This window comes from Trachinotus anak, unplaced genomic scaffold (assembly GCF_046630095.1).
Source record: "Trachinotus anak isolate AG129_WGS33_773 ecotype Australia unplaced genomic scaffold, CSIRO_AGI_Tana_v1 ptg000011l, whole genome shotgun sequence".
Classification (NCBI taxonomy): domain Eukaryota; kingdom Metazoa; phylum Chordata; class Actinopteri; order Carangiformes; family Carangidae; genus Trachinotus; species Trachinotus anak.
In genome coordinates, this window is record NW_027273862.1 from 29,927,710 (window position 1) to 29,952,190 (window position 24,481).

The window sequence follows — 24,481 nt, forward strand, 5'->3', positions numbered from 1 at the left end:
AACATGTTGATCAAACAGTGTGAAAATCACACAGGAGTTTATTATGATGGAGGGAATAACAGGAAACTCGTGGCACAGATGGATTATGATTAATGCAGCAGCCATTTTAGTTGATATTGAGAGCTAGAGGAGGAAATTCCCTAATAAATCTATAATTAATCCAAACACTATAAACCATGTGACTCCCTTTTTATGGGCCCCTCAGGGTGTGGGCCCTGTGGGTAAAATTATCAGTACTGCAAAGACATATAATACAATACAGTAAAAGTCTAAATATTCCCAAACTAAAAGCACATACAGGAAGTATCATTAGAAAACGTATTATGCACGAGATTGGCCTCTCAGAGTGTCATGTATATTATGGGATTATTATCATAATAATATTAATATCATTTTAATGTCATAGTTAGTGCTAATTTTCACTACATTTGATGCTGTTTGGTACCAAAGAAGGAATGAATGACACTAAGTGAAGTTTTTGACTTCACTGGTGCTCAATGAAATAAATAATGACACATTTTTTTATTTTCATTGGTACGATCCTGGTAATAACAAGCTGACTAGATAATTTAATGTTTCTCACACATTTATTCCAGCTGTAATTTGTTGAAAGAGATGATGTTTGGAGAGATGAGTCTGTCTCAGAAAGGTTTCATTTGATGCAGGGAATTTTTTTTTTCAAATAGTCGATGGATGGACGATTAAAAAAAAAAGTAAATTGCAACCAACACCTGATTTTTAATTCTTTTTTTTCATACGATACTGATATTTGAGAGTAAAAAAAATAATCTTAACATAAAACATAAATACATCATCAAATTAATGATAAGGGTCTTTATTTATTAGGGAATTATGACCATGATAGTACTGAGCAGGACATTTTACAGAGTTTGTTGATGATGTGCCAACATTTCCACTGATACTGATGTAGCTGTTACATTGATTCCAATAACCAGTTACCAGTTACTTACCAGAGTAACTGGTTGGGCTGTGGTACAAAGTGAGAAGATAATTATTCTGTAACTTTGCAACAATTGGAAAAAAAACCACATGAAACATGATGGAGTGAGGAAAATAGCTTTTATAGAAATGAACAAATATAATATATTATCATAAATATAATGACATTTTGTGGCTGTTTGCTGAATCACAGTTGAACTGAAGAAATAAAACATGGGGTTCAAACTATTTAAATTAAGACATTGAAGTTAAAGTAAGTTAAAGTAAGAGGTAGTTTCTCATCTATGATTTAACGTTTATTGTGTGGTTATGGCAAAAATAATATAGATACATTCAAACAGGAACTACAAAAATAGATACACTAGAAGAATATTTCTCGACTGGGTTTGGCTCTGGCTGGTTACAAGAAGAGACTCGTTGGACCCTGACACTGCAGAGACGTGTCTCACAGCAGCTGGTCTGTCGACTCATGGTGAAATCATTTCTCTGGCCTCCGCATCTTCAGCTCAGCAACACTGTGAAGTCACATCTGTCCAGGAACCAGGGTGCGAGCCCTCGGCTACCAGGTCTACACGATGCCAAACTGAGCCAGGTCGCTCAGCTCCATGTCACCAAATGCCTCCCAGGGGCAGACCACGGCGGAGTCTGCAGGACAGAAGAACCCTAAGCATGAGTCCAGACTAAATATCCAAATCTGGAATAGTTCCAGACTAAAGATAAGATTCACCCTCACCTCCAAGACCGTCCATCCCCGGGACGTCGTTGTCAAACCTGTTTTTTTTTTTAAACAACAGAAACCAAAGTGAATTATTCCACGAATGTTAGAGTTGGTGGATGAACAGCTCAGTGGAGGGAAACAAACAGTCTCACCCCTTCTGTCCAGCTTTGGGAGCCTTGCTCTTGAACTGCCTGGTCTCCTTCTGCTTGAACTTGGGGGGAGCGGCCTTGCCACCTTCACCTGCTGCTGCTGCTGCTGCTGCGTTCATCTTGGAGACTTGTGAGCACAAAGACAAACTCGTCATTTCTCTTATACATGCATGTGGTGCCATGACTCACACTTTATCCTCTTAAAACATCTTCCTTTACGTCATTTCTAAATCTTCATACCTGCTTATGTGTCATAAACACTCTCCATATTTTACCGTTGTTAATCCTTTTAGTGTCAGTCCCTAAACCAGAGGTCAGGTGATGCAGGGTCCTGACATATTGGTGCATCAGGGATCAGTGTGCATGACCTGAGCATCAGAGTCTGCCACCAAACAAGATTGCACTGATCCATGTCATGTTCTGGGACGAGGCTGGATTATGACCAGGATTATAATCTATTTTTCAAAGATAATATTCAACAGATTTAGCTGCCGAACATCCTTAAACCTGATCACCTCAGGAAGATTTACGTTACAATATTTACGGATGAATCTTGAGGGCTTCACCTTCACACAGACGATACAGGAAACAGCCTCAGTTAAATGTTTAACTAATCAAAGATAATGAGAAATAAGTTTTATGAGATGTTAAATTAAGTTTGACCAAACAGTCACAAATAATAAAAAGGAAAATCAATGTAATTAATCAGGTACAACAGACATAAATGAATAGATTAATTATATTTGATACATCTTTTGTTGTCCAATCAGCTATGTTCATCCTTAATCTTTAGATCTCAGATTTGCGAAACTGAGGAAAGACCATGTTGTGTTGGAGAGATGCTAAAGTTACTGTTCTCATGTTTTGTGAATATGAGGAGATCAGATCCATACAAAAATTTAATATATGACACACACACACACACACACACACACACACACACACATATATATATATATAATTATCCCATATATATATCCCTGGATATATGAGGATATAAGCTTGTAACATATGTGAAATACCCAAAGTAAATTTGCATATGTATGTATATTAAAAATATCTATATGATGCATTTTTACATGGTATAATATGTGGTGCCAATATGTGTTGACGATATATATTTAATTTATATGTGCAAGTTTATTAAAACAATATACATATAAGAAAATATGTATGTATATATATGTCTTTCTTATTAATTTCTCATTAATTTTAAACATGTGTATATTCCCAAAGTGTCTCAGACTTTTGGACCCTACTGTGTATAATATCAACATATGTTGACAGGTTTTGGGATATATATATTTTTATGTAATATATGTCTAAACATACATATTTGTATGGGCTAAACAAATATGTCAATATATGGAATATATGGAATTATTTCAATTTCTAATAGGTTTCATTTATGTATTGTACATATGTGCTTTTATTTATGTCAAACATGTTGTATATTTAAATTCATTATATGTATCTAGTGTCATGATTTATGAGATATATACTCAAGTTCTATCGACTTAAAAAACTCATATGTCATATAACAAACAGTGATGCTTTTCCTTTGCTGTTCTCGTGCCTTAGAGGAGCAAACTTTTCAGGAAAATGTAGAAAATCCACAAACATTTTGATATTTTGAACATATTCCATACAAACCCTCACAAGTATTTAAAAAGACTGGAATGGAAGAAATTCTTTCTTTTTGTGTTTTGTTTTATCTGTTGTCATGTTTGTCTTCCTGTTAATAATTCTCAAAACGAAGCACAGGCACATTAGAGTCTCCTGCATCTCTCAGAAAAATGTACTTACTTGGTTTGCTGGACGACCGGACGTCAGGGAAGAAGCAAAAAAGAAACTGCAAGACAAAGACGAAGTGCTCTTTCTTCTCGCAGTCTCTCTATTCTGTCTCATCATCGTGTACTCACCCTACCTTTATAGCCTTGGTTAAACACCCCCTCCCACTATTTGCTTGGTGATAACATAGTGGTCAGAATGCCACAAGGGCTGGGGGGTATTTTGAGTGGAGGCTTATAAGTAAGCCTGATAAGTCACAGATAATCACAGGGACATCAGAGGATCAGACATTAGTAAATGACTGGTCAGACACTTCAGACACTGAGATTCAAATGTCCTACTCTCTTTTATTCTTGCAGTGTTTCCCATAAAAATAATTAAAATATATATATACAATCTCCAAAACCAGTAAAAAAAAGAAAAAAAAATCATCAGTCAAAAAAAAAATGTAAATAGTGAATTAAAATGTTATGTTGGTGGTTATTACTTGTGACTGATGATCAAATGACAAAATAAATGACACTCAACTAACACATGTGCTCATTAATTTGTCAGGTTTGTACGAGGACACCACAGTGAGAAAACAGAGGATTACAGGTAATAATCTCTCACACTGACTGACATAACTAGGAACATATTAGTGCTAAACTGTGAAACGTGTTCGGCTTTACATGATCCTATGAGCTGCATCGCAGCAGTGATGCAACAGCCTTTTAGGTCTTCATGAAGAAAACAACAACAGGCTTAGAAAGAGACAGAAATGATTCCACTTACAGTTAGTTACAATCACAGAAAATGACATCCCAGAATGACTCGAAGAAAAACACATAAAAAAGTGATGCACATTTTGAAATACAGTGAGAAAATGTGTAAAAAAAATAACCATGCAGGACACGTTACAACCCTCCGCTGTCTATAAACTTAGGCTGTTTATATGTTCATGCGTTTTTATGTAAGTCATTTGGGAATGATAGAGGATTGTTGTTGTTAATACATGAGAAGGGACCAATGTCCAAGTGGGACAGTTAATGCGTGGCCGTGCACACTATCTACCTTCTTTGCTTTCAGCATCAATGTTCGCTGCCACTGCAGCTCCTGTTTCTCTGTCTGGCTCTGCAAGGGTTGAGAACATTCTGGATCGGGTCTAATTATCCTCAGGTTTATTCAGACTTGAAAGAACTCTACTGAATTCTTCAGTGAGGACTCAAATGACCCCACAATGCAATTTAAAAAATTGTTTACATTGATGGACACAAACCAGGACGTGACTATCATTAAGGATTTATGGACAGAAAAAAATTCAATTTGACAACTGGTATTCAAATGTGTTTTTAAATTGTTTTTAAATCTGTACAATTCATATTTCACATACTGTGTAAACATTACACAATATAAAATCTGTGACAACAATCACGTCTGCACCCACCTGAGCAGGATTATCCATAAGGCTGTCTCAAAATACTCCCACTCCCAGGTCAGGAGGTATGAATGAGTGGATTACATACAAGAGTGTGCAGCATATAAATTGTGGAAGTGAGGGCAGAGAACTTTTCAAATTGTACGCTCTCCTCTGGACGAGTTGACAAACTCACGGTTACGGTAAGAAGCTTTATTTTTATTATGGTCGTCATAGGAACAGATAAATAGTGGCATAGAGTTTAAGTAGAATCTGATGTAGCATCTTCTGCTACAGCTCTTTAGATTATAAAAAAAATCAGCAATGTGAGAAATGCAAGTTATTTTTGCTGATTTGATCAGACATGGAGATAGAAGAGCACATCATCAACAAAAGAACACAGAGAGCGCTGTATGTGCTTATGAATCTGTTTGCCTTGCAGTTTGTTAATGGCTGGTAGGCACGTGCAGTGGGCCTCACCTTTGGGTAAGCAGAATGAAGTCAGAAGTAGACGCAAAGTAGAGTCAAGGGTAAAAAAGAAGACAATATGCAGTGTTGTGCCTGCCCAGAACTGAATTAACTTCAATACTGACCGTGTTTCTGGTGGTGATAATGATCTCTTGCACAGAGCTTCAGTGACTCACAATCACAAAGTAGTATTACGAGGTGGGATTTGATGTGGGCTAGCTGGTTAGCATGCTAAGTTCAGTAAGAAGAAAAGAAGTGATAGAAATAGAAGGAAAACAAGAGTCAACATTGGTGTTGCTTTCCACCACTGGAGACAGCTCTTGACGAGTAAGGGAATGAAATTTTGCTGTTAATGTGAACGTTGGTTAAGTAGCAATAGCAAAAAAAACATACATATAGCACCTGTAACGGTCATTCACACAGCACCTTGTGTCTCCAAAATCTTTTAACGCTGCCTGTTCGGTCTGCCCCGCTGCATGTGACTTGGTGGGAGAAACAAAGAGAAAGAAAGACTGTGAGGTTCACTCCTAAAATAAAATTTAACTGTAAATTGTGGAGGGAATTGAAAGAACTGTGCGGAGTAATCAGACGCACAGAGAAATTTGAATTGATGTATAATTGTAAACTCTTTTGTTTATGTGAAATGCTGTGACTCTTTCTCCTCGTGTCTCCTGCCTTTTCATTTGTGTTTTTGGGCTGTGATGTAGCTGTAGTGTACAGTAGTCTCTTCACTGTAAAGCCTCATTGTGCTTCAGCTAAGGGTTATTTAGATCATCTGATGATATCTGAAAATCCTTTTTATTTGCTGTGTCTGATCATTTCTGACAATCTAACACTTTGAACTTCCCTCTCAAGCCCTGTTTTTTGCCACTTTTTGTATGTTTTATGTACAAACCAATGAAGGAAAACTACCTGTATGATTTGTATGATTCACTCTGTCACAAAGGCACAGACACAGAAAGACACACCAGTCTTCTAGATAGATTTGGGACAGCTGTAAACACCTTTGCCTTTAGATGCATTGTTGCATTGAAGCATACTAAAGCCTTGACATTATATAAAGTACACATTTGATTTCTGCTTTTTTATCTAACCCAGTGGATATGACTGTACTTGTGCTTCTTACGCTGTAGAAATGAACGCAGCAGCAGCAGGTGAAGGTGGCAAGGCCGCTCCCCCCAAGTTCAAGCAGAAGGAGACCAGGCAGTTCAAGAGCAAGGCTCCCAAAGCTGGACAGAAGGGGTGAGACACACTCACTCATTTAGAAACAACCCAGTGAAGAAATACAGGAAAATATATAAACATGTGGCACCACAAAGCACATTAATGCTTTCATTGTACATTTCTTTACAAAAGATTTGACAATGATGTACCAGGCATGGAGGGTCTTGGAGGTAAGAAATAGATCAAGCACTACATTTGTAAATTTAGACAAATTGTTGAGTTATGTTGGAAAACGTTTTGTCCTGGTTAATCTGTTTGACCCATTTGCGACTCCTCTTCTGCAGACTCTGCGGTGGTCTGCCCCTGGGAGGCGTTTGGTGACATGGAGCTCAGTGACCTGGCTCAGTTTGGCATCGTGTAGACCTGTCGGATCCTTCAGAATCCCACCTTCACACACCTGTCAACATGACTGTGTACATAGAAGCCCATTCCTGTGATAGTTTGAGTAAACATTATTCTTTCATTATATGAGCATTACAGTATATTGGCTTTGGTACTTAAGAGCCTTGAAATAGCTTCATGTCTTTGTAGAACAGATGGAGACGTGGAAGGTTTACAGTGGAGGGTTTGAGAGTCGTCATTGTATTTTATCTTCAGAAAATTCTGTCATGTCTTAACTGTCAAGACAATCAGTGTAAATGTTTTTGACCCTGATGCTGTAGGAATCTTCCATCACCAGTATTTGTCTGTTACTTACTGAAAACTTTATTTTCCTAAAATAAAATGTATTTTTTTAAACACACGCTTTATCGTTTCTCTGAATAATTTTCTCTCTGTTCTAAAAATCTCAACATACAGATGATGATCCAAATTCTTGCTTTTTTTTATGAGCAATAGACCAAGTCTCTTTACAGATATTATTTGAACAAGGAATGTCATTTTAAAAACAATCATAGACATATCTATAACATGAAAATGGTCAGAAATAAACACAATTTCCTAAATGTCAGGCAAAACTCATTTTAATGAGTCTGGAGCTTTTCACTGTTCCAGTTGCTGGTTAGGTAAAGGTTCTTCAGGTTTATGTTCCAGCTTTCAGAGTAAAACTATGGTGGTGAGATGTTTCAGTTCCTGGCTTCACTACATCAATCTGCCACAGTATCTAGGAACAGTGGTAAACTCTGGTGAAAGGTGATCTGTTTCTATAATAAGCTTTACTGGATAAAATCATAATAACAGCAATAAGCCTACTTATATTCTGAATACCTGTTATTCGATGCTGTCAGAGTTAATCTGGCCAAACAGATGCAATACCAAGGTTTGGCCAGCAGATGTCGCCATTTCACCACTTCACTTCATAATGACTCAGTGCTCCAGAAAGTTTCATTTCCCCCATCACTAAGCTGCTTCTCTAAGATTTCAGTAATTATCCTCCTTCTTGACAATTGAACAACATCCTGACGAATTAAGGTAAAGGAAGTTCACAAAGACAAACTCTGTGGTTGAACTTTCTACCTGCACATTTATGGATTTTTTTTTTTGGGCCAACAACATAATCCACTGGAATGTCAAAATGAGATCCAATACAAAACAACAATACAACCTACAATCATCAACTGTGTGTGACTGTGCATGAAATGAAGTTATTGATATAATTATGTAATTTTACACATGAAGGGAGAATGATGCTGAAAATGAAGACACACCAGAATAATTTGACCAAAATATACTTTATTATAAGATATTCAGCATTAACCACACAGTACACAACTCTACTTGATGCAAGTAGATAGCTAGTTAGATAGATAGATAGATAGATAGATAGATAGATAGATAGATAGATAGATAGATAGATAGATTATTTACAATAAATTTAGTTTCTTGGTTAAGGATTTGAGATAATCAACCCTCTTTGTGATAACGATGTGTTGATCCCCAGTTGTTCACCGGTCATCCCCTATAGTTAAACCCAAGCAGTGGTACAGTGTGTTACACTTTTACACAAGTGCTGGGCTACACAGGACAACAAGGTCACAACAGAGACTTCCTGAGATCTCATTCAGATGTTATCAAAGAAAATACAGAGCTCAGAGAGACGGTGGCCGTGGCCAGGAGAAGAGTCTTTCTTGGGGGCTGCTGTCCAGAAGCTTCGTCCTCTTCTTATCAAGGAGAGAGAGAGAGAAATCCCTCTCAACTCATCAGTCGACCTTAAATGGTACCAATATCAGGCTCATCTCTACACCCAATAATGGGGGAGAATCCATGAGGAAAGCAAAAATAAAAGCTGCTGGATTGCAGCCACCAGGAATAAACTGTTTCCAGGGGGCTCAGGGTCTAGACGATGCCAAACTGGGCCAGATCGCTCAGCTCCATGTCACCAAATGCCTCCCAGGGGCAGATGACCTCCGCACCTACGGGAGAAGAACCAAACGTTAATGCACCGTGTCTTAACTTCGACACTAGAATCACTTACTTAAATTAATCAATCTTTAATTAATCTTAAATTAACATTTACCTCCAAGCCCCTCCATCCCCGGAACGTCATCAAATCTAAAGACAGAGAGTGAAGTTGAGACGTGCCAGCTCCACTGTCTCACGGTTGCAGTTGCAGTTAACTGTTTATAGTGGTGTTGTTTTTTTCTATACTCACCCCTTCTGTCCAGCTTTGGGAGCCTTGCTCTTGAACTGCCTGGTCTCCTTCTGCTTGAACTTGGGGGGAGCGGCCTTGGTGCCTGCAGGTGCTGTGGCGTTCATTTCTAGAAAAACAATAAAGGTTTATATATTCAGGAGAACAGGAACAGAGAAGTACTGAGATAAATATACGGAAATATACCTGTTTTCTTCATGATGACCCAACTTAGGCTACAACCCTTTCCTCAACTAATCCACTTAAGTCATAGCTGTTGCTCCTGTAATTAGTCATAATTCGGTGACTATATTTACTTCAAGCTGTCAGTTATGTTTGTTATGTGACCAGCTAAAGATATTCTAATAATAAATGGAAGGACAGTGTGAGAGTGGGTCTGTGAAGTTTGGGATGTCAATACAAACCAAACATGTAATGACCTGAAAGAACAACGACAACTTTTCTAAAACATTCAAGAGTGAGATGAGAAGATCGATGTCAACCCTCGTGTCTGTGCATTAAGTAAGGTGATTAGCGTAGCTTTGCTTAGCATATAGACTGGAGGCATGGGGTAACAGCTAGCCTGGTCAAAAATGAAAAAATTGAATCTTAACTACATTGTTAATTAGTAACCTGGTTAAAGTGTTAATTAGTGATGTTTAGATGTAACAGGTGTATTTTTGCACTTTGAACAGAGCTGGACAGTGAAAACACATATTTCTCAAAAACTTTTCCTCAGAGCTTCAAAAGTAAAACAGCAAAAAAAAAATTTTATAAACAGTAAAGTAAAATCATTTCACCATCACTTCAATCAGATTTCCAGGTAATAACGTAAGCATATTAGCATAAAATACTGTATGTAGAACAAGTGCAAGACATATTATATATATATATATATATATATATATATATATATATATATATATACTTCCAGAACAAACATCCTAGAGGACGTCATTATAATGAAGGAGCAGGAAAATCTGTAAAACACTAATGAAAAACTAATCCCGTGAGGGATGTTGTCATGTTACAGCAGACTGGAGTTAAAAAATCAAAAACCACAGCTGCAGAATTGCAGGTGTTTACAGCCACATACAGAGTACCAATATGTTTCAAATATACAATATAAAGATTGAAAAAAACAACATCAAATAAAAGTAGGAATGAGTAGGAATTAAAAAAAATGTATATGCATCAGAAACAGTGATTTAAGAAAGGTTCTTGTGCAATAAAACCTATTTAAAGGAAAGTGAAGCATATGTTATCATTGACTACAGACTACAGCTACAGCCTGAGCTGATGTGAGGTGTCGGCTGAGGGTCTCACCTGCGTGTTAGTTTGGCGGGAAGCTGGGATGAGGTGAGGTGAAGCTGTCTGGAGGAGCTGAGCAAAGGAAGAAGTGCAAAACAAAGAGAAAAGCTCTCTTTCTTTTTGCAGTCTCTCTGTCCCGTGTTCTCCCTCAGTCACAGCGTTTATATACCTGCGGTGGTCACAGCCTGCATAAAGCTGCTAATGGGGCTGAGGTGGATTTATTTTCAGGGATAATCTGATGACCGTGAGAACAGCCTGTACCTGTGCTGTCCACATCAAGACCCCCTTTTCCCTGAGTGTGTGGGTGTTTGCCAGACATGAAGCATTTTGGGTCACTGTGACTGGACTGCTCGTCTTTATTTATGGACCAAATACATGGGATGGATCAGTGTGCAGTAGCCAATAGGACCAAACAATAATAATAGATCAATAAAGTGATTAATAACACAGACATTGAAGAGAGGTGAAATTTATAATTTTCATAATCATTTTAACAAACCTCACTGAAACATTTAATTTGAGAAAACAAAATTTCTGAAACTGTAACCAGCTCACCCTCTGTTCTTTCTGAATGTATCATCCTTTAGCACAGATTAGATCAGATTTAACTGGATTAGATCAGTTGGCATCACATTAGATCAGATTACAAACAGTTTGATGAGATTAGATTAGATTATGTTAGAGCCGTGTGAAAGAGACCACACACACAGCTCTCATACTGTATGTGAGAAAAACCTTCATCTTGAGATTGTTTTTTTCTGTTTCTGTTTTTAGGGTCATGTGAGGGTCCTCAGGTCAGTGGAGCTGACACCCTGACGGACAGACGCCACGGGGTCGACTGAGGACAGCAACATCACAGGCCGCAGTATATTTGGAAGGAGGTGGTAAGTGGATTACACCTGCTGACCTGAATTATGAGCCGCTGATGTAATCATCAACGTACACATGCTGTAGATCCACAACACTTTGACTGTAACTGGGTCTGACAGGAGCAGCAACACGTCAGTGTGATATAAGAGCTGAGGTGGACTCTGGTGAGGACTCTGTTCTTATAATACATCCATGGTCCCGATGTATCATCTATGAAACGGGCGGAACAAAAACACTTGTGGATATTTTATCTGTATTTGGGTAGATGTGGACTTGGAACAGTACTTGGGCTGTGACTGATGACGTTTCACAAGTCCACAAGAACACAAGTATAGAGAAGAATGCAGATTGAGAAACGGCTCATGATCAGACGCTCGAGAAGGTGGCACTGAGGAGGAGTGAGGGGTAGATCTGACCTGCTCTGTACTCTACCCTGATTGTCAGGCAGGTTGCCATGTGTGATACAGTCTGTCAATCACACAGTAGCCCCGCCCTAATGGATACCCTGCTTTATGGTCTATTTTCCTCTAAATGGAGCATAATTTAAAAAATAAACATCATGTTATATTGAAGAAGACTTGAAACTAGAAACTGAGACCATAAACTCATCAGGAAAATGTTTACTGAGGTAATAAATCAATGAGAAGTAGAGACATTTTCACATAGACTTCAATACAATTGGACTAGATAGAATATAGATTTAAGACACTTCAACGTTGGCTTCACTTTTTAGACCTGGAGTCTACGTCCATTTTTATTCACAGTCAATGATTATGAGCCATAGTTAGGTTCTGTTGCTAGGCGACATCTGGTGGTCGTAGTAATGATGACAGGAGCAAAGGGAAAAGTGCGGTGACGTAGTTTATAGAGCGACAAAGTCCACGTCAGGAGGAGGTTGGGGTGGATGGATGAATATGACCCAGGAGAGCGGTGTTCGATTCCCATGTGACAGTAGCAGTTTATGTTGTTTCTATTATCCATGACCGTTCAGTAAAGTTGTAACCGTATATTTTAACCCAAACTACAACCTTTCCCAAACCAAAACAAGTAGTTTTTGTGCCTAAACTTAACCAAGCCATGACTGTTATTACAGCAACCATGGCGACAAAGGTAAGTATGCCGCTCTGGATACAGTCCATATGATTATTATTGTAACCATGACAACCAAGATCTGGTATGCCTGTGGCTGTAGGGGCGCTCCCAAAAGAGACCGGAGCTCCCCTAGAAGCAACAAAATTTTGAGTTTGTGGATTCCTGAAGAACAGTTTGTGAGGTGAGGTGGTGTGGGTTAAGTTTTACACACTCATCAGTGGACTAATATGAAAATCTGTCATGGAACTAGTTTTTCACTGACAGTCAGGCTCAGGTCGCGTTTGTTGGGGGGATGACATGCATATGATTGAACATGTATGAAATTTATTCTGATCTTGTTTGTTCCTCCAGGATGGAGCACAGTGGACAGCAGAGGCTGAAACCTGGTATAAGAAAGTGTGAGTGTAATTCAACTTCATGTCATAAGAACGTAACCATACATGTTTAATGATAGAAGATAACTTTTTTTGTTGCAGTTTGTTGACTAAAGTACAATGATGAATTTTCCCAATGATTCACATATATAATCAGCCATAATGGCCGCTCTAGATGGCTTCTGTCTGTATTTACTTTTGGTTGAACTCAGAGACAAATTTTTGTACAAATGTAGAAATCATGTTTTTTTAGAAGCTTGTAGGAATTGTATGTTGCTTTGCACAAATGTTTGTTTCCCATGGTCTAATTAAGAGAGGTGGAACGTACAAAGGGAGCACAAGAGAGCCAGAGTCCCAATAACCACATTTATGGGAAATACAGTGACTGTCCTGTAAAAAATGACCATGCATGTAGCCTGTGCAAGCTGCTTATAATGACTCATAGTTATATTATATTGTTAGGTGACCTCTAGTGGCCACAGTAATAGTGACGAGAGCAAAGGAGGAAGTAACGTGACATAATATACAGAACAACAAAGTGAGTGTTTGGAGGAGGTGGGGGTGGAGGGATCCATCAAACACAAAGGGCTGTCACACTGGAGACCACAGCTCATGAAACCGATGACCATTCCACAACCGTAACCACGTGTTTACATTTGTAACCATGATGACGCTGGTCCTCTAACCCTATGGATCTTTACTAGGGCTGTCAGATGATTAATTTTTTCTTAATCGCGATTAATTGCATGTTTTATCACATGATTAAAATTCATTCTCATTCAACTCATACGATCTTCACCAACTACGATTCAGGCGTTGGATTTAAACACTTTAGGTCTCCTGACACGCCCCTTTATGGAGACCGGAACTGCCCCCTTTTACTCCCATAGACATGACTTGCCATGAAGTATCTCCGCCGTGTAAAATCTTTGTAGGAAGTGTCTGTGGCTTACTTAGCAAGTAAGGGTGCATCAAAGGGTCAAAATAGTATCAGCCAAAGATTCTAGAACATAGCACTCTAGAATCTTTGGTAACAGCAGCAGTGACGGTGTAAAATAAAGACTCTTTGGCGGCACTCGATAAATACAATAAAAAAAAAAATTAAAAACACGTTATGCTCAGTCCTTAATCTCATCGTGATTCACACGTTAATGCTGACAGCCCTACATTTTGAACCAAACCACAAGCTTTTCGTGAACCTAGCCAATAAGTTTTTGTGGACAACCTTGATGACTTTGATGGTAATTTAGGATGGAGGACTTCAGGTTGAAATAAACCCAGATTGTCCTTTAGTCCCTCTGAAAGATTACCCATCCTTCATCTGTATTCAACGTTACATATGCTTCACTTTGCATGCAGTGTTAAGATGATCCCTCAGTTCAGCTTGTTACCTTCTGTAGAACATCAGTCAAGTTTTATCTGATGAAAACTGAAAACAGTTCTTGAGGATTAACCTCATTAATGACTAAATATCAAACTTGAAACTACCTACACCAATACCTTTCAAAGTTGGGTAGTTGACTTTAAGTTTGAACTGGTTAAAATAACTGTCAGTTGTGGGTTTTTGTAAAGTTAACAGAGGTAAAACTGCTGTTGTGCTGTGTCTTTTTCTCTCCATCAGATGCCTGTGAACTCACACTGGACCCAAACACAGCAAACAGAAACCTCAAACTAACTGACAACAACAGAAAGGTGGTAGTAAGAGAGTTGCAGCCATATCCTGATCACCCAGAGAGGTTTGACTTTTGGTCGCAGGTTCTGTGTAGAAGTGGTCTGACTGGTCGCTCTTACTGGGAGGTGGAGAGGAGATGTTCGCATATCAGTGGCTTACAGAGCAATCCAAAGGAGAGGAGACAGGGATGAGTGCAAGCTTGGAGGGAATGATCAGTCCTGGAGTCTGAGCTGCTCGGAGGGGGGTTACTCTGTCTGTCACAATAGAAGAGAGACCAAACTCCCTCATCTGTCTCTCACACAGTCGCAGTGTATGTGGACTGTCCTGCTGGCACTCTGTCCTTCTACAGCGTCTTCCCTGACAAGCTGATCCACCTCCACACCTTCGACTGCACATTCACTGAACCTCTGTACCCTGCGTTTGTACTTGGGTTCATATGTTCATCTTGCTCTGGGTCCAGGCTTAGGGCCGGTTCCTCGTTGTCTCTGTGATCTCCCACAGGAAGAACAGAGACAGGTGTATGAGGGGATGTAAGAGTGAACTAAAGTGTACAGAAAGACTCAGTGAGTGCAGACAACTGCGCACTGAGAAGCAGATTTGTCTCCGACTGAAACTGGAAAAATTAATTCATGTGATCCGATAATATTCATTTATATATACTTAATCAGTTCTTTAATTCTTAGAAACTTCAGGGCCTCTGGTGTTAAACTTCCACATAAGAGTCACAACCACTTCTGTCATGTAAATGGACATTTATTTAAAATCTCTACATGTCTCTGTGTACACAAACAGAAATAAAGTGATCTATAGTCATATATGTGGGATGTGAAGATAGGCTCAGTCTCCAGTTTTCATGAGATGAGATGATGAACCATGGTTCATATCAAGGCTGTGGCTCATTTTCAGCTATTTTATTATTAAGTTTGGAGTTTGGATTTTTGTCTGTGTGTAAAACACTTTGTCCCTGTTTCTCCAAATATGTTTTCTGATGTTAATCACACAGGATAATCTTTGCAGGCCACATGTTTGATGATATGCAGAGCTGAAATTATTAGATGACTAACTGATGTGTAGATCTATGAGGATTTTCTTTTTTTTTTTTGTCTAATGTGATAGTAAGTAAATGATTCTTTGGCTTTGGACGAAAACATCACCCTTGCCTATTTTTATTTTCCTTACATTTTGGACTGCTGTAAGTGATTGTATTTGGACTCCAAGGAGCATCTCCTAATGGATGAAGCTGTGGCGTCCTCTGGTGGAGAAAATATAATCACGCACTGATTTTTAAAAAGAACAACAAATATTATTATGCTCTGTAAAGGTTGTATGAGCTCTGAATAAAAAACAGACTTTATGTAACAAGTTTGTGTGAATATTAACAACAAGCAAAAATATAAACATTTGTTTTATTTTATTTCAAAGATTGTTGTCCTTCATTTTTTTTACAAAAAAACTGGCAGTGAAGTACACACACACACACACACACACACACACACACACACACACACACACACACACACAGTAGAGTCTGGACAGGCCTTTGGGGTTTCAGACTTTGAGAACATGTTTTTCTTCCAGTCCAAGTCCTGCAGTAGAAACACAGAATTATTCAAGATTGCTTCAGTTTATTTTCACATGTAATAATATAAAATGAACTGCACATTTTCTTTTTCTTCTTCTGCCATTTCTACATTGATGTGAGTTTGTTTGTGTTGTTGTTGTTTCCTTAATCTGATCTGAGAGAATAAAAATCCCCGAAACTGAATATACAGGTTTTGCCTTGGACTGAAACTGAGCTCCTCTTTCCTCTTTCCTTTTTAATACCTATGTACTTTTTACTCCCAAAAAAGGCGGTAACGAGAATCATAACAATATATTTCAAACAACCTGTTGTAGTACAGTGAAGATTTCTGCTGCTCCTACTCCAGAATCCCAGCGTTGCTGAGGTAAACCTCAGTGGCAGGCAGGGAGCTTGTCTGGTCGGTGTTGGGACCACCGGTCTGCTGGATGAACTGCTGCAGGTTACACTGCCTCAGCTCCTTATTCAGCTCCTCAATCCTCTGCCATCTGTCCTAGAGGATGTATGAATATTATATTACCAACAAGTACTGAACTGAAGCAGGGGAAGCTCAATTTTTGTTTGACAGATCATGTCGTTTTAAAATATTTAAGAACATTATCTATATATATATTTTTAGAAATACTTTGTGGCCCTAGTGGCCCACAGGTTGGGAACCACTGCACTAGAGCACCAGATGTATGTAAATACGCAGTTGAAAAAACAGTTTTACAAAATTACTGAGCATTTTTACATATTTTTATGTAATACCAGAGGCACACCATCAGGAGAGGCTAATCAGACAAATGCTTGTGGCCCCCGAAGGGAAAAGGGGACCCTGATGGCCCCTAACTTTGCACATTTTGTAATGACAACAATAAACCCCCTTACACCTCCCATAAAGACACTGTACAGTGTACTGCTGATGCCCCAAAGCCCCTCTAGGCCTCTAAGAGGGACCCCTGATGATGTATGCTCTACTGTTAGTATGAGTTATGCAGGACACATCTGTAAATAGCTTCTACCAATAGTGTGCATATGAGGCGTTTAGGGAACATCTGTAAAGCCTTTTTCCTGCACTCAATCAACTGCTGATGGACATCTAAACACTTTTTCATTCTTAAATTGGTTATTTGGGGTTTGTGTGACTGAGCCATTGGAACGAATATTAGATGATGGAGGAGTTATACCTGCAGTAATACCTCTGCAGTTTGAAGTGCCCTCTGTGTCTCTGACACTGTTGCGCTCAGTTCCTCTCCCTGCTGCAGGCGGTTGTGGAGCTCCTGCCTCAGGGGCCTCAGGGCCTCCTCCTGCTGCTGAGTCACTACCGAGCTTAGTCTGTGGGCTGTGAGTTGTATGTTCTCTTCTAGATGTGCAGAACGAGCCTGGAGCTCCTTGATCTGATTACTGTGATCATCCGTCGATGACTGTATCTGGTGTAGATGTCTGTGCATATCTGTTGATGACAGTGTTAACATGCCTTGTTTTAGAAGTGACAGAGGATGTCGACAGTCGCCAAAAACAGTAAGCAGAGATTTGAAGACGTACCTTGCTCTCTGTCGATCTCTGCCTGTAACTGCTCCTCCCAGTGTGCTTTGTGCATCAGCTCTGCTTCATTCCGCCTCAGCCGCTGCTCCAGTTCCTCCAGTTCCTCTGTAAGACCCGGAGTCAGACTTTGAACCGGAGCAGATGACCTTTCCTGCTCCCACGCCTCTGTCTCCCTTTCCAGAGCTTGAAGTTGAACTTCCAGGTCTTGTAACCTCCTCTGTTGCTGCAGAATCTGACGAAACACCTCCTCTTTCAAAGGGTAAGAGGGAACAGCTGTCACAGAGTTGGGAGCATCTAGGAAAGAGATAGGTGACGCTCGTGGTTCTGGGGAGGCTCTGGGCGATGGAGACCAGGCTCTGTTTGGTTTAGTCCTTTTGGGAAGTGTTGAGGGACCCAGATTGAAGGTGAGAGCCTTGTGGGGCCCCCTGTGTTTGAGTGGCTCTGGTTCTGATAGTCTGGGTAGGGGAGGATGTCTCTCTCCGGTTGATGTGTTTTGACCGTCACTGAGGCTGGGACCGGTCCTCCGCAGAATGAACTGGACCTCTGGAGCCAGCTGTCCCAGCTGAGCCAGGTGCTGCAGAGGACAGTCATCAGCAACAAGGTGTGTCTCATTCCCTCGTAGCTTCAAGATAAGAATGTAACGACCTGTCTGACCTGCAGAAAACAAAGACATCAACATTAAAGATTCATATTCAACAGCATAAAATATTATATCATAGTACCACCAACAAACAGCTGAATGGATTGTAAAGGAGGCGGCATTTTGAGGCTTTCCTGCTGATATATGTTAATGTCAAAAGGAAGCACATTAAACAGTTTGGTGCCATTTGGCCATTTGATAATATTACTGGTGCCAGTAGTATTAAAGAAATGCTGCAGGAGCAGTTTATTTGTGGTGTGGCAGTACAGTGAAATGTTTATAGTCTTAACTGGTCTCCACCAGATTTTGCAGTGCACCACGCAGTGTGAAAAGTTCCCACAAAGTAAACAACATACTGATGACACTGTTATTCTTAGAACGTAAAGTGAAGATATAAATATAATGTTATCCTAAAAGTAGTGTCAGCAAATCTTACAACAAACAATTAGTTAGATATTCTGCAGAGCATTAAAGCTCTCAGTGAATTTTGTGCAATAAACTGTGAGAGCAAAACATGTTAGTGTTCACAAAGTAAAAGTAATAACAGTAACAGTGTTTAAAGATATGTGAATAAACCTGTGTCGAATGAAAAATTTGAAAATTACCAATTGCTTGTGCAAGAGCTATCACGACATCCTGACAGGAAGTGTTCAGTGATACGCCGCAAACCACTCTGATGACACCCTCCACCCACACCTTCAGCTCCATCCCTTCACAGCTCCAGGCTCCACCAGTGACCTGTGGAGAGAAAGCCACGCATCAATAAACTGAACTTGTAATCTTGGTTAAAATGGAACCAAACTTTTAATAAATAAAACAACAATGAAAATAAAAACAAAACAGAACCATGAACACGAGGACTAAGTTATATGATGACAGGTAATAAGAATATGTCAACCACCAGAAATGAACTTTTTTCTCCTCGATGTGTAGGTAACTTGATGTTATATGTCTGTTTTCATAGGTGACTGGCTGCAGTAGTCTTAATGTTAGCTAACGTCCAAAGTGTGGCCAAATAGACGTGTGGCTGAGGACTTGTTTCGGTCGGAGATGCTGGTGGTCTAGTGCGACATCTAGTGGCAGCGACGTTTCTGAAAACTTTAAGTAAAAGTGTCAACAGTGTAAACATACTCTTACAAATAAAAGTCTTGGATTCAAAATTGTACTTGAGGAAAGTACTATTAGTAAAATTTGCCCGTGATACAATCCACTAGACTAGCAATTAACAGTGATTGCAGCCTGGCTACAGTATTTTATTCATAAAGAGTCATTTACATATGATATGCTGTGTAATTTCTCACCTGTATCAATATCAGAATATCCACTTGGATTTTATTCATATAACTCACTCCCTCTCACTTCACTGCTCATCATGTTTTTGATTTAGTTTAATGTGGGTATTAGTATAAATGTGTACTGTCTCTTTAAGAGAACAGCGGTTAACGGTGGCGCCGCCTGCTGTGAGACGCTGTGGCGGGAAGGAGAAGCTAGCTGCTCAATTAGCAACTGTGGAAAGACAGAGTGGAGAAAAGAAACAAGGTTTGACAATTAAAACACTTTTTATTTAATTGTTTGAGTGATGTTGAACTCTGTACTGTCTTTGCTGCTGAATGCTGTTCTTGGGTCGAGTTTTGAAAGAAGGTTTGGCGAGTGTTTTTTTTGTTAGCTAACGTGTAGTTTCTGTAATTTGTAGCCATGTTTTTTTTGTTTCGTAAACAAAATGTGAAACCTGTCAGTAACAGTGACCTAAACAGCTTAGGTAAGCTTCTTGTTGTGTATTTAGTAAAATTCTCTTAGAGGGATTTGAGAAGTTAGCATTAATCTCTACAGGCAGTCAGTTAAACTGTGATGACGTGAATTACCATTGAGCTGTGGCGCAGAGTGATGAATTCATATCTCCCACTTTGTGATAAGAACTACAAAAGAGCCAGAAAACCATTGGGCAAATGGCTGCAAAGTATCTTTAAAGCTATGATAATAGGGTACTTATTGGTGAAACCTATAACTGAAGGTAATCCACATTACTCAGACTCTTCCCTGTTAACTATAGTATTAATAGCCAATCATCTTACAATAGTATGACTTTGTTCTCCAAATTACAACTTTATTTTCCCGACATTATTACTTTTTTCTCTTCCATGGCCCCAATACTCCATCATAAGGGAACATGAGAAAATGTTTGGTAAGATTCGGATCAAGTGACCGTTTAACTACATTTTAGTTGCCCTATCCAGATATTGTCTCACTAACCAAATGAAAAATGTTGGTAGTAAAAGTTTTCTTGAATGTTTTCTCCGATAAGTTAAATAACACTAATTCAGGCAGGATTATATATTACCCAGGAAACATATTTTGTTTTGGTATATATTAAGTTTGAGATTGAGTAAAATAAATAAAATGGATTAAAGCATCTGGAGACTCTCAGATTATAGGTTTTCTTGTCTCTATCATGGGAACAAGGCAACTTTCTCACACTGCTGTTTCCATATGATACTGTAACCTTCCACCTGAGGGATGTATGAAAAATGAAGCCAGGCTTAGACTGGAGACAAGTAGATATCACTATCATGGTGACAGTGTCCAGATGGGCGGTTTCAGGAATTTTCTCACGGACTAAATTCCACGTGAAAAGTAGACAGCCAGACTTTTTTAAAACTTTTTTTTGTAAAAAATAAAAAAGAAGATTAAAACATTCATTATTGGACCATAAGACAAACAATAGCCTGTTTGAAAGCACATTACACATAAGTAAATATTTTTTCTCTACTTTCACTGTTGCCCCCCCCCCCCCCCCCCCCCCCCCCCCCCCCCTCCCTTTTACATTCAGAAGCAGGAGATATGATCTGGAGTGACCAGTTCTGACATGAATTTTTTTAGCATTTCTCTCTTGCTTAAAGACGAAGGTGGGAAGTGACCGAACACTTGCTTTCACACTATTTGCAATTTTACTTTTTCTGCTGCACATTCAGCGTTGGACACTGTACGATCATAAAATTTCACTATCTGGGGATGGATGGAGACCAACACACAATAGATACTGTTGAAACTCACTGTGCAGTTTCGGTAAAGAAACTTTAATCATTAACCAAGCAGGTTTATTTTTTTTTGGCTTAAGTCAGCTGAAACTGAAGTTAATTGAAAATCAAATGATGGCATCTGTGAATTTTGAAAATGTAGGGGGGAGCTGTTGGGAAATTATTATTGTGGGGGTGTAAGTTTGTGGTGGTGCCGTAAAGATGATAATTAGGTGTGCTGCTGTAGCCTTTATGTTAGTGACAGACAGTTCAGAATTGTGCTGTTACCAGGTCCAAACCAGTAATACCACCAGGTGACTTACACAATGACAGTAGAAGAGCACTCATTGATCAGTTTAACACAAGAGACGGGTTTGAAGTCAGCACAAGATGTTTGAGGTGTGTGTGAAAGTCTCGTGTTTGCAGGAGAAGACACACAGATTCGCTGAGGGCAGGAATGTGGCAGAGCACGCTGACATTCCTGGAGGACTCAGACTCCACCCACACATACCTCCTCCCTCTCTGTTTACTAACTGCTCCAAACCACTGTCAGTATCACCCTCATTCAGAAAAAAATCAGCAGGAACTAAAATTCCTCAAAATCCTAGCTAGAAAAAATGTTTCCTCTTCGCAGATAGACATTTAACTCCAGTCTTTGTCAATATAAAAGAACTGAAACTGGTGAAAGTGCTCCACATTTTCCTGATAGAAAATAAAATGTTTTACCTTTAGGAGTATGTTTCTCCTGTAAGTAAATTTTCTTCACGTGGAGAGGGGGGGGGGGGGGGGGGGGTAAACTGTATTCTGAGCTCAACAACTCAAAGTTAACCAAATTACTACAATAGCTTTAATTTCTGACTAAGAGTTAACATTGTAGGTTTGTGTTGTGTTTTTATCTGTCTTGTATTGAGCTGCTCACAAGAGTTTTTTTTTTACTTTATTCTGTCAGTCAAGTAAAGAAGCTCAAATGCCATAATGTACATTATGATACTGTTCATAAATGAAGACAAATGAATGTAAAGGTGAATGTCTTTAAGTTTAAATGAACAGGCCCACAGACAAGTCAACTGTTGTTTACATTAGAAACAAAAATTACAAGTGACAATTTTTGCTTTTTTTCCCTCCTGAAAAACAAACCGATTTTTTATTCATAGATAATAATTAGCATCTCCCCTGTCATGTTTAAAGGTTATTAGAGCTCAGAGAGGAATTTAAAACACACTCACCTGCTAATTTGATCCTCACAGTTTCATTGATGGCGCTTCTCTTTGCCACTGTTGTGTGTTCAGGCTGGTGGGCGGCTGTGACCCAAACACTCACCTACAGACACTTCATCTGAGGAGGAGGAGCAGGAGGAGGAGTGAAGCTGAGGAATGCAGCCCATCTGGGTGTACGGCATGATGTTACTCTGAAAGTGGTGGCAGGTAAAGAAGTACATTTACTTAGGTAAGATTTTGAGTTTTGGGCTTTTTTTCCTTCTCTCATCTCTTACTTTGTGCTCCTCTACATTTATCTTTAGTGCAGAATCTGCTTTGCACATTTAGATTTTACTTTCAGTGTAAGGTAAGAGCAAACTAGACTGAGGAAACAACCTTTTTCTTTAATTTCTTACATTTTGTAATTTTGGCATACTTTCCACCACTTCCTCTCTCTCTGTCTAAACAGTGATGTCATAGTGACACTGAAACCAGGCCCCTCCCACTGTGTGTAACAGATAAAAACTAAAGAGGAGTGGCTCCTGCCCCCGCCCTGTTCATTTTCCAAATCTTCAGCATTCCACTCTGCAAGTTGTGTGTATGTTTGTATCAGTGTGTGTTTGTGTGAGGATTAACAGATATGCTCAGCTGGTGTTCCTCAGACCTGTTAAATTACAGCAGCAAACAAACACAAGCAGACACACACACACACACACAGTACTGGGGACAGATGACGGCCAGCAGCTCATCATGTCAAATGCAACATGTGTACCAACTGCACATGCAAGTTGCCTATTCTCATTAAAGTCAGTTTTATACATGTGAACTGTTGTATGACGCAGTCACACTATAATTTTAATGTATGCTAATACATTTGACAGATTATTGATACTATGAGGTTACAGTCATTATTGTGGGTGCAAAATATTATATGATTTACATTTGTGTTGAACCCAACTTACTTCTCTCATCCCATCCCTTAGTTATGCTGCTATAGAGCTAGACTGCTGGGGGATTCCCATGATGCATTGAGCTTTCTCTCTCTCTCTCTCTCTCTCTCGACTACTTTATGCCATTAACTTTGTATTTTTTTCTCTCCCGTAGTTTGTGCTTCTCCTCTCTCTCCCTCTCTCTGTCCTCATTCTGCAGGTCTCTCTGCCTCTGGAGCAGCAGGATCCAGATCCACCACTACTCATCTTTACTATTAACCACTGTTACCTGTCATTATTATTGATAACACCATTACCTACACAGCTGTTCCTGGTCTCTCTCTCTCTCTTTTCTCCTCTCTCCTCCCCCCTCCCCCCCTTTTTCTCCTCCTAAACCCAACCGGTCGAGGCAGACCCCCCCACCCTGAGCCCGGTTCTGTTGGAGGTTTCTTCCTGTTAAAGGGAGTTTTTCCTCCCCCCTGTCGCCAAGCGCTGCTCTTTGTGGGAACTGTTTGGTTTTTCTCTGTAACAAAGTAAGGTCTTGACCTGACCCTGTAAAGTACCTTGAGATAATGTATATTATGATTTGGCGCTATACAAATAAAACTGAATTGAATTGAATAATCAAAAGTACAACATGACTAGAAACCCTAATGCTGAATGTGTTCTGTCATAGATACCTGAGATAATCTGTTGTCGTTTGAGTTGGTTTCTGTGTCACAGCACAGACTGTTTCAGCTAAATTCTTTTCTAAGCTGTTAGTGATTATCCAGAAAATCAGAAAGCTGAACCAACACATGCCTCTTCTTTACCTATTTCCAAGTGAATATAAGGTAACGAATGCTGCATTATGCTTCTGAATAACCTGCATCATTGTTCATTTATCCACAGTTTATCTGTGTCTTTTTGTGGAATTACTCTGTTCATTTACACCTGCATTTGAGTTCCGTATTAAAACAATGTTGTCCGTCTGGCCTTCTATTGATTGGGGACTTCAATAGAAGA

At 39.3% G+C, this 24,481-nt stretch overlaps 4 protein-coding genes across 9 annotated transcripts; 1 reads left to right on the top strand and 3 right to left on the bottom strand.

The window, feature by feature from the left end:
* Positions 1-1,061: 1,061 nt before the first annotated feature.
* Positions 1,062-3,779, bottom strand: LOC139628266 (retinal cone rhodopsin-sensitive cGMP 3',5'-cyclic phosphodiesterase subunit gamma-like). The gene is made up of 4 exons (XM_071489779.1): positions 3,634-3,779; positions 1,831-1,954; positions 1,694-1,731; positions 1,062-1,605 (listed from the first exon to the last, which is right to left on the bottom strand). The coding sequence occupies exons 2-4, from the start codon at positions 1,944-1,946 to the stop codon at positions 1,529-1,531; spliced, it is 231 nt and encodes a 76-aa protein (XP_071345880.1). The 5' UTR covers positions 1,947-1,954; positions 3,634-3,779; the 3' UTR covers positions 1,062-1,528.
* A 1,309-nt stretch (positions 3,780-5,088) lies between these two features.
* Positions 5,089-7,448, top strand: LOC139628265 (retinal cone rhodopsin-sensitive cGMP 3',5'-cyclic phosphodiesterase subunit gamma-like). Of its 3 annotated transcripts, XM_071489776.1 has the most exons (5): positions 5,124-5,217; positions 5,457-5,500; positions 6,616-6,724; positions 6,839-6,876; positions 6,991-7,448. In XM_071489776.1, the coding sequence occupies exons 2-5, from the start codon at positions 5,464-5,466 to the stop codon at positions 7,065-7,067; spliced, it is 261 nt and encodes an 86-aa protein (XP_071345877.1). In that variant the 5' UTR covers positions 5,124-5,217; positions 5,457-5,463; the 3' UTR covers positions 7,068-7,448. The 3 variants fall into 3 exon arrangements, with proteins under 3 accessions (XP_071345879.1, XP_071345877.1, XP_071345878.1); XM_071489778.1 differs by lacking the exon at positions 5,457-5,500 and having other exon boundaries at positions 5,089-5,217; XM_071489777.1 differs by lacking the exon at positions 5,124-5,217 and having other exon boundaries at positions 6,634-6,724.
* A 909-nt stretch (positions 7,449-8,357) lies between these two features.
* Positions 8,358-10,750, bottom strand: LOC139628268 (retinal cone rhodopsin-sensitive cGMP 3',5'-cyclic phosphodiesterase subunit gamma-like). The gene is made up of 4 exons (XM_071489780.1): positions 10,599-10,750; positions 9,297-9,402; positions 9,162-9,196; positions 8,358-9,057 (listed from the first exon to the last, which is right to left on the bottom strand). The coding sequence occupies exons 2-4, from the start codon at positions 9,398-9,400 to the stop codon at positions 8,981-8,983; spliced, it is 216 nt and encodes a 71-aa protein (XP_071345881.1). The 5' UTR covers positions 9,401-9,402; positions 10,599-10,750; the 3' UTR covers positions 8,358-8,980.
* Positions 10,751-15,983: 5,233 nt separating this feature from the next.
* Positions 15,984-22,711, bottom strand: LOC139628295 (ras association domain-containing protein 7-like). Of its 4 annotated transcripts, none has more exons than XM_071489873.1 (6): positions 22,578-22,711; positions 18,943-19,075; positions 17,698-18,351; positions 17,352-17,605; positions 16,491-16,663; positions 15,984-16,177 (listed from the first exon to the last, which is right to left on the bottom strand). In XM_071489873.1, the coding sequence occupies exons 2-5, from the start codon at positions 19,043-19,045 to the stop codon at positions 16,511-16,513; spliced, it is 1,164 nt and encodes a 387-aa protein (XP_071345974.1). In that variant the 5' UTR covers positions 19,046-19,075; positions 22,578-22,711; the 3' UTR covers positions 15,984-16,177; positions 16,491-16,510. The 4 variants fall into 4 exon arrangements, with proteins under 4 accessions (XP_071345974.1, XP_071345972.1, XP_071345973.1 ...); XM_071489871.1 differs by having other exon boundaries at positions 17,340-17,605; positions 22,578-22,710; XM_071489872.1 differs by having other exon boundaries at positions 16,479-16,663; positions 17,340-17,605; positions 22,578-22,710.
* Positions 22,712-24,481: the final 1,770 nt, after the last annotated feature.